Source organism: Scyliorhinus torazame, chromosome 20, assembly GCF_047496885.1.
Source record: "Scyliorhinus torazame isolate Kashiwa2021f chromosome 20, sScyTor2.1, whole genome shotgun sequence".
NCBI lineage: Eukaryota > Metazoa > Chordata > Chondrichthyes > Carcharhiniformes > Scyliorhinidae > Scyliorhinus > Scyliorhinus torazame.
In genome coordinates this window covers 34,333,017-34,350,023 of record NC_092726.1, presented here as the reverse complement: position 1 = coordinate 34,350,023, position 17,007 = coordinate 34,333,017, and the positions used below count along the sequence as shown (strand labels likewise).

The 17,007-nt window shown below is 46.5% G+C and overlaps 1 protein-coding gene across 1 annotated transcript in view; it reads right to left on the bottom strand.

Annotated features, from left to right (window-relative positions):
* The window catches only part of LOC140397044 (equilibrative nucleobase transporter 1-like), a 446,298-nt gene that overhangs the window by 41,918 nt on the left and 387,373 nt on the right, over positions 1–17,007 (bottom strand). Inside the window, exons 2-3 of the mRNA XM_072486086.1 lie at positions 8,557–8,770; positions 4,320–4,452 (exon numbers count right to left, since the gene is read on the bottom strand). Coding sequence (XP_072342187.1) covers positions 4,320–4,452; positions 8,557–8,770 — 347 coding nt within the window. The remainder of the gene's footprint in view (positions 1–4,319; positions 4,453–8,556; positions 8,771–17,007) is intronic.

The following is a 17,007-nucleotide window of genomic DNA, read 5'->3' as shown; positions in this document are numbered from 1 at the left end:
GTTTATTGTCACGTGTACCGAGGTACAGAGAAAAGTATTTTTCTGCGAGCAGCTCAACAGATCATTAAGCACATGAGAAAAAAAGGGAATAAAAGAAAATACATAATAGGGCAACACAACATATACAATGTAACTACATACGCACTGGCATCGGATGAAGCATACAGGGTGTAGTGTGAACGAGGTCAGTCCATAAGAGGGTCATTTAGGAGTCTGGTGACAGTGGGGAGAAGCTATTTTTGAGTCTGTTCGTGCGTGTTCTCCACATTTGCTGATGAAGTCTGTGACGGTGGTGGTATACTCATTTAAGTTGTCCTTAAATGAAGGAGTAAAGAGAGGAAATTGCTGAGTCCTTCACAGAAACCTTTGGATCCTCACTGTCTTCAGGTGATGTCCCGGAGGACTGGATAATAGCCAATGTTGTTCCTTTGTTTAAGAAGGGTTGCAAGGACAATCCACGGAACTACAGGCCGGTGAGCCGTACGTCAGTGGTAGAGAAATTACTGGAGAGAATTCTTCTAGACAGTGCCTACTCCCATTTGGAAGCAAGGACCGTATTAGCGAGAGACAGCACTGTTTTGTGAAGGGGATGTCGTGTCTCACTAACTTACGAGAGATTTTCGAGAAGGTCACAAAGATGACTGATGCAGGTAGGGCAGTGGATGTTGTCTATATGGACTTCAGTCAGGCTTTTGACAAGGTCCCTCATGGCAGAATGGTACAAAAGGTGAAGCCACACAGGATGAAATGTGAGCTGGCAAGATGGATACAGAACAGGCTGGATCAAAGAATGCAGAGAGTTGCAATGGAAGGGTGCTTTTCTGATTGGTGGGCTGTGACTCGTGGTGTTCTGCAGGGATCAGTGCTAGGACCTTTGCTGTTCGTAGTATAAATAATTGATTGGAGGAAAATGTAACTGGTCTGATTAGTAAGTTTGCGGATGACACAAGGTTGGTGGAATTGCGGATAGCGATGAGGACTGTCAGAGGAGACAGCATGATTTATATCATTTGGAGACTTGGCGGCGAGATGGCACATGGAGTTCAATTCGGACGAATGTGAGGTGATGCATTTTGGAATGACTAATACAGGTAGGGAATATACAGTGAATGGTAGAACCCTCAATAGTATTGACAGTCAGAGAGGTCTTGGTGTACAGGTCCACGGGTCACTGAAAGGGGCAACACAGGTAGAGATGGGAGACAAGAAGACGTACGGCATGCTTGCCATCATTGGCCGGGGCATTGAGTATAAAAATTGCCAAGTCATGTTGCAGCTGTATAGAACCTTAGTTCGGCCACACTTGGAGTATAGTGTTCAATTCGGATCGCCACACTGCCAGAAGGATGTGGAGGCTTTAGAGCGGGTGCAGAAGAGATTTACCAGGATGTTCCCTGGTATGCAGAGCATTAGCTATGAGGAGAGGTTGAATAAACTTGGTTTGTTCTCACTGGAACGAAGGAGGTTGAGGTTCGACCTGATGGAGGTCGACAAACATGAGGGGCATAGGCAGATTGGATAGACTTTATCCCAGGGTAGAGGGGTCAATTACTGAGGAGATGTACGAAGCAAGTTTTTTACACACAGGGTAGTGGGTGCCTGAAACTCGCTGCCGGAGGAGGAATTGGGAGCAGGGACGAAAGTGAAGTTTAAGGGGCATCTTGACAAACACATGAATGTGATGGGAATAGAGGGATACGGACCCCGGAGTGTAGAATATTTTAGTTTAGACGGGCAGCATTGTCGTCGCAGGCTTGGAGGGCCGAAGGGCATGTTCCTGTGATGTACTTTTCTTTGTTATTTGAAAGCAATTTGGCAGGAAAAGCAAACAGTTAAGAAGGAAAATGGCATGTTACCCTTCATTGCAAGTGGACTTGAGTGCAGGAGAAAGGGTGTCTTTCTGCAGCTTTGCAGGACTTCCGTGAGACCACACCTGGGGTAACGTGTCCAGTCCCGTCTCGTTATCCAGGAAAGGATATAGGTGTTATATAATTGTTACAGAGAAGCGTCGAATGTTCACCAAACGGATTCTTGGGATCGCAGTATTTTCCTATGAGGAGAGGTTGAATCAGTTGGGTTTAGGTTCACTGGAATGCAGAACACCGAGAGGGTATCTACTTGAAAAGTGCACAACACTGACTGTCCTTGAACGAGCGATTGTTGGAGTCTTGTTCACTCTGACTTAGTGGCGGTGGGGAAGGAGTCGCAGTCTCAGGATACAGACAGAGCAGAGTAGAAATGTTGCAACTCAGAGTATGGTGAAAAGGTGAATTATCTACCATCTGAGGTTGTTCAGGCCAGGTCACTGACAGGGGAAAGGTGAGAGTAGTGGAGCATGACATTGAGATATAAATGAGCCATGATCATGTAGAGTGTCGGAGAAGGCTAGAAGGGCTAAAACGCATACTACTTCTATTTTCCATGTTACTAAGTAGAAATGCACAACCTGTTAAGATCCAATTTGAGATAGTAACATATAACAATTACTCTTTCTAAGTACCCTAACCACGCGCCACAATTAAATACAATAAAATACAGAGGTTCTGCCAAGTGGTGAAAAGTCAAACGTTGAGACAAAATATAAACTGTGGAGTCCTTGAAATTGTGTTGGGTTCCACTGCCTGCCTGGGAAACAAACGGGAACTATTCCTCTATCTTACGGGATGAGCGGCGTTATTGCAGACTGTACATTACACAATTTAGTGCCGTTTGGGAGTAGCTTCTCATCACTTCCGGCTTCGGTCTGGTTGTAGACTGTCGAGATATGTTAGGTTCTTTTCGCAAGAATTTGATCCTTCCTCCCAAACCTTTCCAGACACGAGTTCTCAAGGCACAATGTCCTGTTGAAAGCGATCAATCACCACCTGACATTTTGTAAATAGCCCACCAGAATAAACTGTTTCCTGGCTTCTTTAAATGTCTCAGTTAAATTTCCTGTAAAAGGAAACAACAGCAACCAGAGTTCTTGCATGAACCATTCACGGGTCTTTTAAATAAACAGAAATTATAGCAGAATGTCCTTAGTAATTAAAGATGATCTATTTTGTGTGATTGAAGAGTTTATCAAAACAGCTTCATATTCACACCCACTCACAGACACACCCACTCATAGAACACCCACTCATAGAACACCCACTCACAGACACACCCACTCACAGACGCACCCACTCACAGACACACCCACTCATAGAACACCCACTCACAGACACAACCACTCACAGACACAACCACTCACAGATACACTAACACACTTTACAGTCAATGTCAGCATCTGAGTCATAACCAAAGATTTGTAGATGTTTACCGTGACTTCCCTGATTGTGCTTTGTAATCAATACCTCTTCTTATAAAATCTATGTATCCGATACATATTCTAATCTACCCTGTCAACACATCCTGATACTTTTAAATACTTGTGACTATATGCCTCAAATGTCTCTGTTGTTGCAATCTCGTCAAAGCAAAAGATTTGTTGCCGTTCCATGTTGATCCGCAAAACTGCATCCTTCTTAATTTTTTACATTAAATTGCATTTTCCAGATATCTGTTGATCACAGGAGAACACGATGTCATTCTTAAGTCTAACGTTGTAGTTCTGATTGTTTGCAGCACGGGCAGGTTTTTGAACCGTTTCCAAACATCACAATAGCCCTGACAAACTACAGGTTATGTGTTTTAAAACAGCAGAACAAGCACAGACCCTACTGCGGAGATAGATGCACCCAGGACTCCACTCAATGGGGCACCTCCTCGCCACTTTCCTTGGCACTCTATGTTTTTTGCCTGTTATTTACACACGGTATATATCTACTGCGTTCCCATTTTCCAAGTAAATTAATTCTCTGATTTTCTGTCAAATGCCTGATGGAAGTCATTATGCAAGCTTAGCTTCGGAACTCAATGTGGCCTCATCCTCTCACAGATCTCTCTGTGTCCTATGTCCTGCACATGGCGTTGCCTGACTGTTCCTCCCCACATTCTCCTTCATCTTTCCCCTGCCATTCTATGTGTCCTCAACTCCCTCCCATCCTTCCTTCTCTGCTGCTCGCTTCTGCCATGACTTTTCTTCGCATTGTTTCTCCTGCTCCTCTTCCCCTGACCTCCTTCCTGCCAGTCTACTACTCCCTCGCTCACTAGTTACTCCTTTGTCCTTCCACCCAGTTAATTCGCCTCCTACTCTCTTCCCCTTGATTGCACTTGAAATCCATTCTTTTGCTGATCTTCGTCGACATCCTTCCGAACCTCTCACTCCAGACCCTGCTTTCCTCTCAGCCAGCGACCTCCAACCTGAAATAATGAGGAACTGCGGGAGAACTTACATGGCCAGGATACGGATTACCATGGTCCCGAAGAAGTCAAACAGGATACCGCCGGGAAAAGCAGAGAAGCCAAAGATGAAGTTGGCGATGGTGAAGACGAGAGAGAGCCGATCGTCCTGGAGATCACAACCAGCTGAGGGCGAAATAATAGGAGGTGGAGTGAGATAGAAATCAATTGAAAAACGAAGAAAAAGTGTTTAAAAAAGAATATATAGAGTACCCAATTATTCGTTTTCCAAATAATGGGCAATTTAGCATGGGTAATCGAACGACCTTCCACATTTTGGTCTGTGGGGCGAGAACCACACAAAAACGGGGGAAATGTGCAAACTCCGCACGGACAGTGACCCTGGACCGGGATCGAACCCGGAAATCAGTGCCGTGAGGCAGTAGTGTAACCAGTGCGTCACCGTGCTACCGACGAAGCAATATTGACAACCTTTAACAAATTAGGATGTCCGAACGGGCTTTACTGCAGATGCAACATTTTTGACCTGTGATCACGGGTCCGGGAATTCAATTCGCCCTCTCCTCTCTCTCTTTCTCCCCTTTAACCTCGCTACCATAATTCCTCTTCTCGACAACCTTCCACTCACGCTCCCTCTCATCTCTACCTCCATTCTCTCTCTCTCCGACTCTCCTCCTCCTGTTTCGCCGATCGGCTCATCTACCATTCTCATAGTGCCCCTATCACTTTCACTGTCTTTCTCCATTCGCTTTATTTCCCCGCTCTTTCCCTTTTTCGTTCGCTCTCATTCTCCCTATTTATGTTCATTTCTTCAGACCCGCCCAAAACCTTCCTGCACTAACCTGATCTCTCTCTTTATCGCCATATCACGTTCTCCTTTTGTCCTTTACAACACGGTGTGGCAGCACGATAGCACGGTAGCATTGTGGATAACACAATTGCTTCACAGCTCCAGGGTCCCAGGTTCGATTCCCGCTTGGGTCACTGTCTGTGCGGAGTCAGCACATCCTACCCGTGTGTGAGTGGGTTTCCTCCGGGTGCTCCGGTTTCCTCCCACAGTCCAAAAATGTGCAGGTTAGGTGGATTGGCCGCGCTAAATTGCCCTTAGTGACCAAAATTGCCCTTAGTGTTGGGTGGGGTTACTGGGTTATGGGGATAGGGTGGAGGTGTCGACCTTGGGCAGGGTGCTCTCTCCAAGAGCCGGTGCAGACGCGATGGGCCGAATTGCCTCCTTCTGCACTGTAAATTCTGTGAATTTACTGCTCGATTACTTTCACTCTCTCCTCTCACTCTGTCTTGTTCTCTGTTATTGCACCATTCTTCTCTTCCGCTTTGCCCCCATTTCTAATATTTATCTTGCTTTCGTTCTCCTTCCTCTTCTCTTGCCTTCTACCCTTTCCTGAGTCTCTTACTCTCTTTTTTCCTCTAAATATTTCCATTCCTCACACTCCCCTTCCTTCTCACTAACACAAACCCCCAGTACGTTCGCCATCCTCTCTTCTTCCCTGTTCGTTGTTGACTCTCCCTCGTTCTATGCCACTTCATTCCTCCACCATTTTTATTATCATACTCTTCATTTTCTTTTCTTGTCTCCTTCACCGTAATCTTCCTTTGCGTACTCTGTCCCACTTCATCTCTCACAGAAGATGTGACAGAAGATTAATAGAAGAGGGAAACCCTTCAGTGACACGGTTAGGATCCATGAAGACTGACGTTAATTACAGTCACTGAACAAACAGGATCAGTTAACTCATTTCAAACCGACACTTTTAACATCACAATGAAGTTAAAGATTAACCCGAGGTAGATTGGTTGTCTGAGAGTGAATGAGGGATTGAATGTTGGAAGCAGTGGAAACACTGACCGTAATATTCAAGTCTCCTTTGACATAATAACATTTGTTAATGTAACATTTAGGCCTAACATGAGCACTGCAATGGAGTTAATGTGAATATCCCCTAGCCTCCACACTCCGGCACCTGTTCGGGCACACTGAGGGAAAATTCAGAATGTCCAATTCACCTTACCAGCATATCTCAGGGGCTGCTATAGCACAGTGGGCTAAACATAGAACATAGAACAGTACAGCACAGAACAGGCCCTTCGGCCCTCGATGTTGTGCCGAGCTTTGTCCGAACCCAAGATCAAGCTATCCCACTCCCTGTCATTCTGGTGTGCTCCATGTGCCTATCCAATAACCGCTTGAAAGTTCCTAAGGTGTCCAACTCCACTATCACAGCAGGCAGTCCATTCCACACCCTAACCACTCTCTGGAGTAAAGATCCTACCTCGGACATCCCTCCTATATCTCCCACCCTGAATCTTTTCGTTATGCCACCTCACCACACAGTGTCTCACCTCAGCGTATTTTATATACCCTCGTTTGACACTCCTTCGCTCTTTCTCTCTCTCCTGTCCACTTCTCAACTACTTTCTTTTATTCCCTGCCATCTGTCTATCATCTCCCTCTCCCTTTTCCTGTTTAGCACCCTCATCCTTTCCTCCGAACTATCATTCATTGCGATGTCCCTTCTCTCTAGTCAGAAATTCCTTCTCTCCATTCATAACCATCTATCCATCATTGGACCCGTCATTGCACACCTTTATTTCTGGTTTCATTATTTCTTCCCTTGTGCTTTTCCATTCCTAAATGTCCCAAAAACCTTATTCATATTTAATTCTTCTATCTCGCCACTAACCTTTCCCCATGCCCGATATTCCTGTTTCTCCCTCTTACTCTCACCCCGATCTCACTTCACTCTGATTCTTTTCCACACTGACCTCGGTTTCTTTATAATTTTGTGCATTCTTCCCAGTTCTCTTCATACCGTTCCCTGTCTCTGAACTCTCCGCCCTCTCCATCGAACCCACTCCCTCCATTAATATTGTATCCTGCCTTTTCTTCCTCTTTATCTTTCTATTCCATTCGCCGAGCCTTCCAATTCAATATATCCACTGTCTTTCAATCGCCCCTTATCTATCAACCCCCTCCCTCCTGCTCTCTTCCCATCTGCGTCTCATTTTTTTCACCGTCTCCTTCCCTGTCTCTCCTCCCAGTGTGCTACTCTATGCCTCTCCCTTGTTGCATCACTTCTACCCTCTCTGTATCTCATCTGTCAAGTTTCCGTTCCCACTGCCTCTTCCCACTTACATCCCTCTGCTCGTCTAACACATTTCCCACACTTTATCGATACCTGTTCCTGGTCTCTCTCTGTCCATCGGCAACTCGATCGATCCCTCCTTGTACCTTTCACGTTCTAATGCCCCCAACTCTCTCCCTCATCACCGCCTCCTCGTCCTCTTCCACCACCTCTCCCATTTACTTTGCTGTCTTCAGCCAGTAGTACTCTGGCTCCACTTCCATTTTTTCTTTTACACTCTCCTTTAGTTCCAACACTTCCTCCCAAGCCCATATTTCTCTCCTTTCGCTGTCTGATCCTTTCTGTCCGTCACCTTTCACTGCTCTCCACAATCAGAACTATTGATGCAATTTCTCCCACTCTCTTTCCTTCCACTTTCGTGCTTTCTATATCCCCCCCCCCCCCCCTCCACTGATCTGTGTTCTGGAGTTTACTGGTGTGTGCAGACACTTTCCCCTTCCCATTTCTCTCTCTCCCAACTCAGTTTTTCCTTTTCGGTATCTTTCTGCTCGTTTATTTCAAGTCGGGAGCTTTGTTCGAGCGTCCTGAATATCGCCTTTGATAGTTGACCTTTATGCTTGCTGAAACTGATTACCATTCCTTTCTCTCTACAAGTCCCCCGACGTTTGAACGCCTCTATTAACTGTCCTCTTAAAAGCCTCTGACCCGTGGAGAACGACTTGCAATTAACTGCGGTTGTTTATCGCTGCCATAATCCAAGTAAATCTCTTATGACATTCATCAAGGCCAACACATTCTTTCAAAAGTGCGGTGCCCAGTCTTGGAAAAGAAACTTCAATAATGCCAAAGTGCTATTTTATACAGGTTTATTTAACTACCTTCGGTATGCTTAACTCCATTGTTGAAAACGAACAGTGTGCACATCTCTGACCCGCTTGGTTGAGGAATGGGGTATTGAAGTCCAAGACACTGACGGAGTGGTCATTTCTAAATTAAACCCATGTTTAAACTGAGCATGGCATGGACATAACCTCAGCACACTTAAAGCTTTGTCTCTCTGTCTCTCGGTCACTCCCCCCCCCTCTCTCTGTCTCTCGCTCTCTGCCACCCCGCCCTGCCCTCGGCATACCCAATTTCAAGACACCCATACATTGCTTCACACACTTACTGGAGCCATTCTTCGCTCCGTTACTGCTGGAGTTGTGGAGTGTGTCACAGACGTCGAGGAAATATTCCTCCTTTCTCAGCACGAAGACAAGTGAGGCCCAGCCGTAGATCACACCTGTGAAGCCCAGACATTCGAACAGCCCAATGGCAAAGAAAAAGTACAGTTTGCATCGATCTTTCAAAGACCCCATTCGGCTCAACTCCTGGTGAACTTCCTTTAATAAAAAATAAAAATTGGATTAATCTGGCTGAAAGGACAGGAAGTTGCATTTAAACAACATCTATCACCACGACAGGACATCACAAACAATTCAGCAGAAAGGGCAGGGAATTTCCCATGTGCATTTATTATTGTAGCAGGATCTTTGGACAAATAAACATATGGATGATAATGGCATAGTGTAGGTTAGATGGCTTTTATTTCGGTGCAACATCGTGGGCCGAAGGGCCTGTACTGCGCTGTATTGTTCTATGTTCTAAAGTCCGATCGCACAAATTGCAATAATAAAAGGCAAGATCATCTGGTTTAATCAATGTAAACAATTGAGCAATAATGTGTCCTCGTCAACATCGGAGACCTCCAATGCGCCTCTCCTCATTTGGGACAGTGGGATCTTAGAATACTCTGGATTAATAGTTAATTAGTACTAAAAAGAGAGCCTTTCCATCTGGGCAGCGCTCCGTCAGCCACGAGCCGATAAAATGCGTTGCTCCCACAGTGCACTACAGCCAAAAGAGCTAATGCTTCATCAAAGTGGTCAGGATTTCCACCTCTATTCCCTTTGCAGGCAGTAAGTTCCAGAATCCCACTACCCTATTGGTGAAAAAGTTTTTTCTGACATCTCCTCGAAGCTCCTTCCCATCATTTTAAATCATTGCGCCCTGCTTATTGACTCCACAACTAAGGGGGAAAGTACCTTAGTGTCCACCACAACTGTATCCCTTATCATTTTTTGCACCTTAATCAGGTCTTCCCTCAGACTTCTGTGCCTCAAGGAAAATAACACCATTCTGTCCAGTCTCTGTTGCTAACTCACACGATCCAGCCCAAGCAACATTCCAGTGAATCTCCTCTTCACGGCTTCAAGAGAAATCGCTTTGTTTCTATAGGGTGTGAGCAGAACAGCACACATTACTCCAACTGCGCTCTAATTAGTGCTTTGTGCAGGTCCAGCAAAATCTCCATGCTCTTCTATTCAATGCCATGTTTAATAAGGGCAAGAATTACTTTTGCCTTCTGAAGCACCTTACCTCCCTGCCCTGCTGACTCCAGGCCAATCTGAATATGCACACTAAGATCTCTTGGAACCTCTGTATTTTCTCGGGACCGACCGTCCATTGTATATTGCTTCGCCTTGTTCAGAGAACATAGACCATAGAACATTACAGCGCAGTACAGGCTATTCGGCCCTCGATGTTGCGTCGACCTGTGAAACCACTTTAAAGCCCATCTACACTATTCCCTTATCGTCCATATGTCTATCCAATGACCATTTGAATACCCTTAGTGTTGGCGAGTCCACTACTGTTGCAGGCAGGGCATTCCACACCCTTACTACTCTCTGAGTAAAGAAACTACCTCTGACATCTGTCTTATATCTATCTCCCCTCAAATTAAAGCTATGTCTCCTCGTGCTAGACATCACCATCCGAGGAAAAAGGTTCTCACTGTCCACACGATCGAATCCTCTGATCATCTTGAATGCCACAATTAAGTCACCTCTTAACCTTCTTCTCCCTAACGAAAACAGCCTCAAATCCTCCCTCAGCCTTTCCTCATAAGATCTGCCCTCCATACCAGGCAACATTCTGGTAAATCTCATCTGCACCCTTTCCAATGCTTCCACACACTTCCTATAATGCGGCGACCAGAATTGCACGCAATACTCCAAATGCGGCCGCACCAGAGTTTTGTACAGCTGAAACATGACCTCATGGCTCCGAAACTCAATCCCTCTGCCAATAAAAGCTAACACACCGTACACCTTCTTAACAACCCTCTCAACCTGAGTGGCAAATTTCAGGGACCTATGTACATGGACACCGAGATCTCTCTGCTCATCCACACTGCCAAGAATCTTACCATTAGCCCAGTACTCTGTCTTCCTGTTATTCCTTCCAAAATGAATCACCTCACACTTTTCTGCATTAAACTCCATTTGCCACCTCTCAGCCCTGCGCTGCAGCTTATCTATGTCCCTCTGTAACTTGTAACATCCTTCCGCACTGTCCACAACGCCACCGACTTTAGTGCCATCTGTAAATTTACTCACCCATCCTTCTAAGCCCTCCTCCACGTCATTTATAAAAATGACAAAGAGCAGTGGCCCCAAAACAGATCCTTGTGGTACACCACTAGTAACTAGACTCCAGTCTGAACACTTCCCATCAACCACATCCCTTTGTCTTCTTCCAGCTAGCTAATTTCTGATCCAAACTGCTAAATCTCCCTGAATCCCATGCTTCCGTATTTTCTGCAGGAGCCTACCATGGGGAACCTTATCAAACGCTTTACTGAAATACATATACACTGCATCTACTGCTTTACCCTCATCCACCTGTTTGGTCACCTTCTCAAAGAACACAAACAGGTTTGTGAGGCACAACCTACCCTTCACGAAACCATATTGATTATGTCTAATCAAATTATTCCTTTCCAGATGATTATACACCCTATCTCTTAGAAACCTTTCCAAGATTTTGCCCACAACAGAAGTAAGGCTCACTGATCTATAGTTATCGGGGTTGTCTCTACTCCCCTTCTTGAACAAGGGGACAACATTTGCTATCCTCCAGTCTTCTGGCACTATTCCTGTTGACAAAGATGACTTAAAGATCAAAGCCAAAGGCTCAGCAATCTCCTCCCTAGCTTCCCAGAGAAACCTAAGATAAATCCCATCCGGCCCAGGGGACTTATCTATTTTCACACTTTCCAGAATTGTTAACACCTCCTCCTTATCAACCTGAAGCCCTTCTAGTTTAGTAGCCTGAATCCCAGTATTCTCCTCGACAACATTGTCTTTTTCCTGTGTGAATACTGACGAAAAATATTCATTTAGCACCTCTCCTATCTCCTCGGACTCCAAGCACAACTTCCCACGACTGTCCTTGACTGGCCCTACTCTTACCCTAATCATTCTTTTATTCCTGACATATCTATAGAAAGCTTTAGGGTTATCCTTGATCCTACCTGCCAAAGACTTCTGATGTCCCCTCCTGGCTCTTCTTAGCTTTCTCCTTAGGTCCTTCCTAGCTAACTTGTAACTCTCGAGCGCCCTTACTGAACCTTCATGTCTCATCTTTACATAAGCCTCCTTCTTCCTCTTGACAAGTGTTTCGACTGCATTAGTGAACCGTGGTTCCCTTGCTCGACCACTTCCTCCCTGCCTGACAGGTACATACTTATCAAGGTCACGCAGTAGCTGTTCCTTGAACAAGCTCCACATTTCCATTGTACCCATCCCCTGCAGTTTTCCTCTCCATCTGATGCATCCTAAGTCTTGCCTCATCGCAGATTAATTGCCTTTCCACCAGATATAACTCTTGCCCTGTATATACCTATCCCTTTCCATCACTAAAGTAAATGTAATCGAATTGTGGTCCCTATCACCAAAGTGCTCACCTACCTCCAAATCTAACACCTGTCCTGGTTCATTACCCAGTACCAAATCCAATACGGCCTCACCTCTCGTTGGCCTATCTACATACTGTGTCAGGACACCCTCCTGCACACATTGGCAAAAACGGACCCATCTAAAGTATTTGAACTATAGCGTTTCCAGTCAATATTTGGAAAGTTAAAGTCCTCCATAACAACTACCATGTTGCTTTCGCTCCAATCCAGAATCATCTTTGCAATCCTTTCCTCTACATCTCTGGAACTTTTCGGGGGCCTATAGAAAACCCCTAACAGGGTGACCTCTCCTGTCCTGTTTCTAACTTCAGCCCATACTACCTCACTTGGCGAGTCCTCATCCAACGTCCTTTCTGCCACCGTAATATTGTCCTTGACTAACAATGCCACCCCTCCCCTTCTTTTACCACCTTCCCTGAGCTTACTGAAATATCTAAACCCCGGCACCTGCAACAACCATTCCTGTCCCTGCTCTATCCATGTCTCCGAAATGGCCACAACATCGTCCTCTTAAAATACATTACCTGATAGTTGTCATGGTTAAATTCCACTTGCGACTATTATGCCCATCTAACCTCCCAACTATACCGTCTTCTCATCAAGGCAGTCATTTTCAAACACAGATTCGTGACCAGCGATCGTGTCGCGGGTGGGTGTCGGATAGATGCGGGCCATGTGCCGCGGTGTTCCCGATCGCGGGGCCATGCGTCACTGTGTTCCCGATCACGTTCTGGATCGCGGGGCCATGCGTCACTGTGTTCCCGATCGCGGGGCCATGCGTCACTGTGTTCCCGATCACGTTCTGGATCGCGGGGCCATGGCTCACGGTGTTCCCGATCTCGTTCCTGATCACGGGGCCATGCGTCACGGTGCTCCCGATCATGTTCCTGATCACGGGCCATGCGTCACGATGTTCCTGATCGCGTTCCTGATCACAGGACCATACGCCACGGCGTTCCTGATCGCGTGCCCGATCGCGGGGCCATGCGTCACTGTGTTCCCGATCATGTTCTGGTTCGCGGGGCCATGCATCACAGTGTTCCCGATCGTGTTCCGGATCACGGCGGCATGCGTCACAGTGTTCCCGATTGTGTTCCGGAACGCGGGGCCATGCGTATCAGTGTTCCCGAGCGCGTTCCTTATCACGGGGCCATGCATCAATGTGTTCCCGATCTTAGAATTTACAGTGCAGAAGGAGGCCATTCGGCCCATCGAGTCTGCACCGGCTCTTGGAAAGAGCACCCTACCCAAGGTCAACACCGCCACCCTATCCCCATAACCCAGTAACCCCACCCAACACTAAGGGCAATTTTGGACACTAAGGGCAATTTATCATGGCCAATCCACCTAACCTGCACATATTTGGACTGTGGGAGGAAACCGGAGCACCCGGAGGAAACCCACGCACACACGGGGAGGATGTGCTGACTCCGCACAGACAGTGACCGAAGCCAGAATCGAACCTGGGACCCTGGAGCTGTGAAGCAATTGTGCTATCCACAAGGCTACCATGCTGCCCCATGATCATGTTCCTGATCACGGGGCCATGCATCACAGTGTTCCCGATCGCGTTCCTGATCATGGGCCATGCGTCACGGTGTTCGCAATCGCGTCCCCGATCGCGGGGCCACGCGTCACGGTGTTCCCGATCACTTTCCGGAACGCGAGGCCACGCGTCATGGTGTTTCCGATCGCATTGCGGATCGCGAGGCCATGCTTCACGGTGTTCCGATTGCGTTCCGGATCGCGGGGCCATGCGTCACGGTGTTCCCGATCACATTCCGGATCGCGCCGCCATGCGTCATGGTGTTCCCGATCGCGTTCCTAATCGCGGGGCCATGCGTCACGGTGTTCCCGATCACATTCCGGATCGCGCCGCCATGCGTCACGGTGTTCCCGATCGCGTTCCTAATCGCGGGGCCATGCGTCACGGTGTTCCAGATCACATTCTGGATCGTGCCGCCATGCATCATGGTGTTCCCGATCACTATCCGGAACACGAGGCCATGCGTCATGGTGTTTCCGATCGCATTGCGGATCGCGAGGCCATGCCTCACGGTGTTCCGATCGCGTTCCGGATCGCGGGGCCATGCGTCACGGTGTTCCCGATCGTGTTCCGGATTGCAGGGCCATGCGTCACGGTGTTCCGGATCACATAGCGGATCGCGCCGCCATGCGTCACGGTGTTCCGGATCGTGTTCCTAATCGCGGGGCCATGCATCACGGTGTTTCCGATCACGTTGCAAAGGTCAACCGATGTGGGTCCTGAAAGATAGCCAGTTGGTAAAAATGTGTCCCGCCTCGGGAAAACAATGCTCTAAATCCCTGGCAACATCTTGAAGCCATATTAACTCTTTAATCTACAAATATCTGACAACTATTGCTGTCTAAGGACCCTTACACAGGAATTGGTGTCATCTGCGAACTTACATCCCATACCTCCTACATTCACACGCCAATCATTAGTGTAAACGGTATTCAATAATTTGCTGACTTCCTCTTCCTTTGTCTGAAATAAGGAACGTATTCCATTCATATCTCTCATTAAGATTGTATAAAGTGCAGTTTTATTCTACTGTAGAGACCCACCACCCATTTCGACAAACTCCAGATCCATAAATATAAATATTATAATGGAAGATAGTCCCTTTTCCCGGAAGTGGACCATAATCATCTGTTCCTCTTGCACTGGGGGATGGGCACAGTTTAAATCAGCGTTAGGCAAGTGCAGTTTTAATGAAGCATGACAAAGACAGCACTTCCAACAGTACAGCCTAATCTCAGCTCTGACCATACAAACATGATGTGGAGATGCCGGCGTTGGACTGGGGTGAGCACAGTACGAAGTCTTACAACAACAGGTTAAAGTCCAACAGGTTTGTTTCGATGTCACTAGCTTTCGGAGCGCTGCTCCTTCCTCAGGTGAATGAAGAGGTATGTTCCAGAAACACATATATAGACAAATTCAAAGATGCCAAACAATGCTTGGAATGTGCCACTAGCAGGTGATTAAATCTTTACAGATCATCTCTGGAAAGTATTACCGAAAGTAATGCAGTTTTTCAGGTTTTCTCAGCTCGTGTCAAAATAGATACAGGCCTATAGAACGGGATAGGTCCCAGACCATGAGCTATTTAAAAAATAGGCTGAGATGTGAGAGCTGAAATAAGGGAATAAATCGAGACAAGACAAAGACAGTCAAATAAAGATAAACAATGGAAAGTTAGACGGATTTCTATTTGTAAAGAATCGATTGTCATTTCGGAAATCAAAAGGCCTGCACAGTCGAATAAGCATTTTATTACGTGTACTCCTTCAGTAATTATGTGGAGATGGGTGTTCCCTGTTGTCATGTAGACAAGAGTCAGGCAGTTTTCTAATAGCAGGATAACACAACAACAATGAAGTAAAACCACCTAAACTCGTTTTTCTTTTACATTATTTAGTGCGCAATGAACAGTGCACCAGGAAACGTGGGTGAAAGTTAAAGATAAAATGATAGAACACCTCAGCAGGTCTGGCAGCATCCGTAGGGAGAGAAAAGAGCGGAGGTTTCGAGTCCAGATGACCCTTTGTCAAAGCTAAAAGGAATAGAAAGTTTGAGATATTTATACTGTGGGATGAGGGAGTGAAAGATGAGTCATAACCACAGAAACCAAGGGAAGAAAGTGTATTTAGCCACATAAACGGAGGGGAAAGAGTGTTAATGGCAGTCGCCAGAGGGAATAAAAAATGTGAAAGGCCAAATAGCAGGAAAACGAAAACCACCGTGTAAACTGTGACAGATGTAGGGCGAAAGGGGAAGCAAAGGGACGAAAACGTAAGGACAGGGTGGGATAAGATAGGGTTTATATATGAAATGAAATAGAATGAGAACAAAGTCGTCGAGAAGGGGTAGAGCTTATCCTTTGAAGTTGTTGAATTCTGTGCTGAGACCTGAAGACGAGGTGTTGTTCCTAAAGTTTGCGTTGAGCTTCACTGGAACATTGCAGCAGGTTAAGGGCAGACATGTGGGCAGAGGAGCTGAATCTTCTGTTGAAGGTAGAATGTTTAATTTCAATCACGTAGAACCCTCTGCACCGACCCACTTAAGCCCTCACTTCAACCCTATCCCCCTAACCCAATAACACCTCCTAACCATTTTGGACACTCTGGGCAATTTAGTGTGGCCAATCCATCTAACCCGCACGTCTTTGGACTGTGGGAGGAAACAAGGGCACTCGGAGAAAATCCGCGCAGACACAGGGAGAATGTGCAGACTGCGGACAGAGAGTGACCCAGCAGGAAATCGGACCTGGGACCCTGGCGCTGTGAAGCCAGTGTGCTCACCACTGTGACACCGTACTGCCCACCTACTTGCGATCTATTTTCTCACTGAAAAATCCCGCCGGTCTGACACTTTTAATGTCTTTACGCTCTGTTCTGTCCTCAAATTGCAGGTCAAATCCAAATCGACCAATCACGCAATAAGTGCTTCATGTAAATGGTGAGTGTCGTGACGGGATGTGTTTTCCGCAATACTGTCAAGCGGCACTTCTTGGAATAACTCGCTGCCCAATGCTCAGTCTTAATTTTTTGAGGATTATCCGACTCCAACCCTCATTACTGGTTTGCGCCAAAAATAGCAGCATTGCTAAATGTAAGAAGCAGCATTGCAGTGGCTTTCCTTAACATCAAATAAAGGAAGCACCAGAAACTCAATTGGGCAGCACGGTCGCACAATGGTTAGCACTATGACATTACAGCACCTGGGTCCCAGGTTCGATTCCCGACTTGCGTCACTGTGGCTGCGTGGGATTCGTCCGTGTGCTCAAGTTT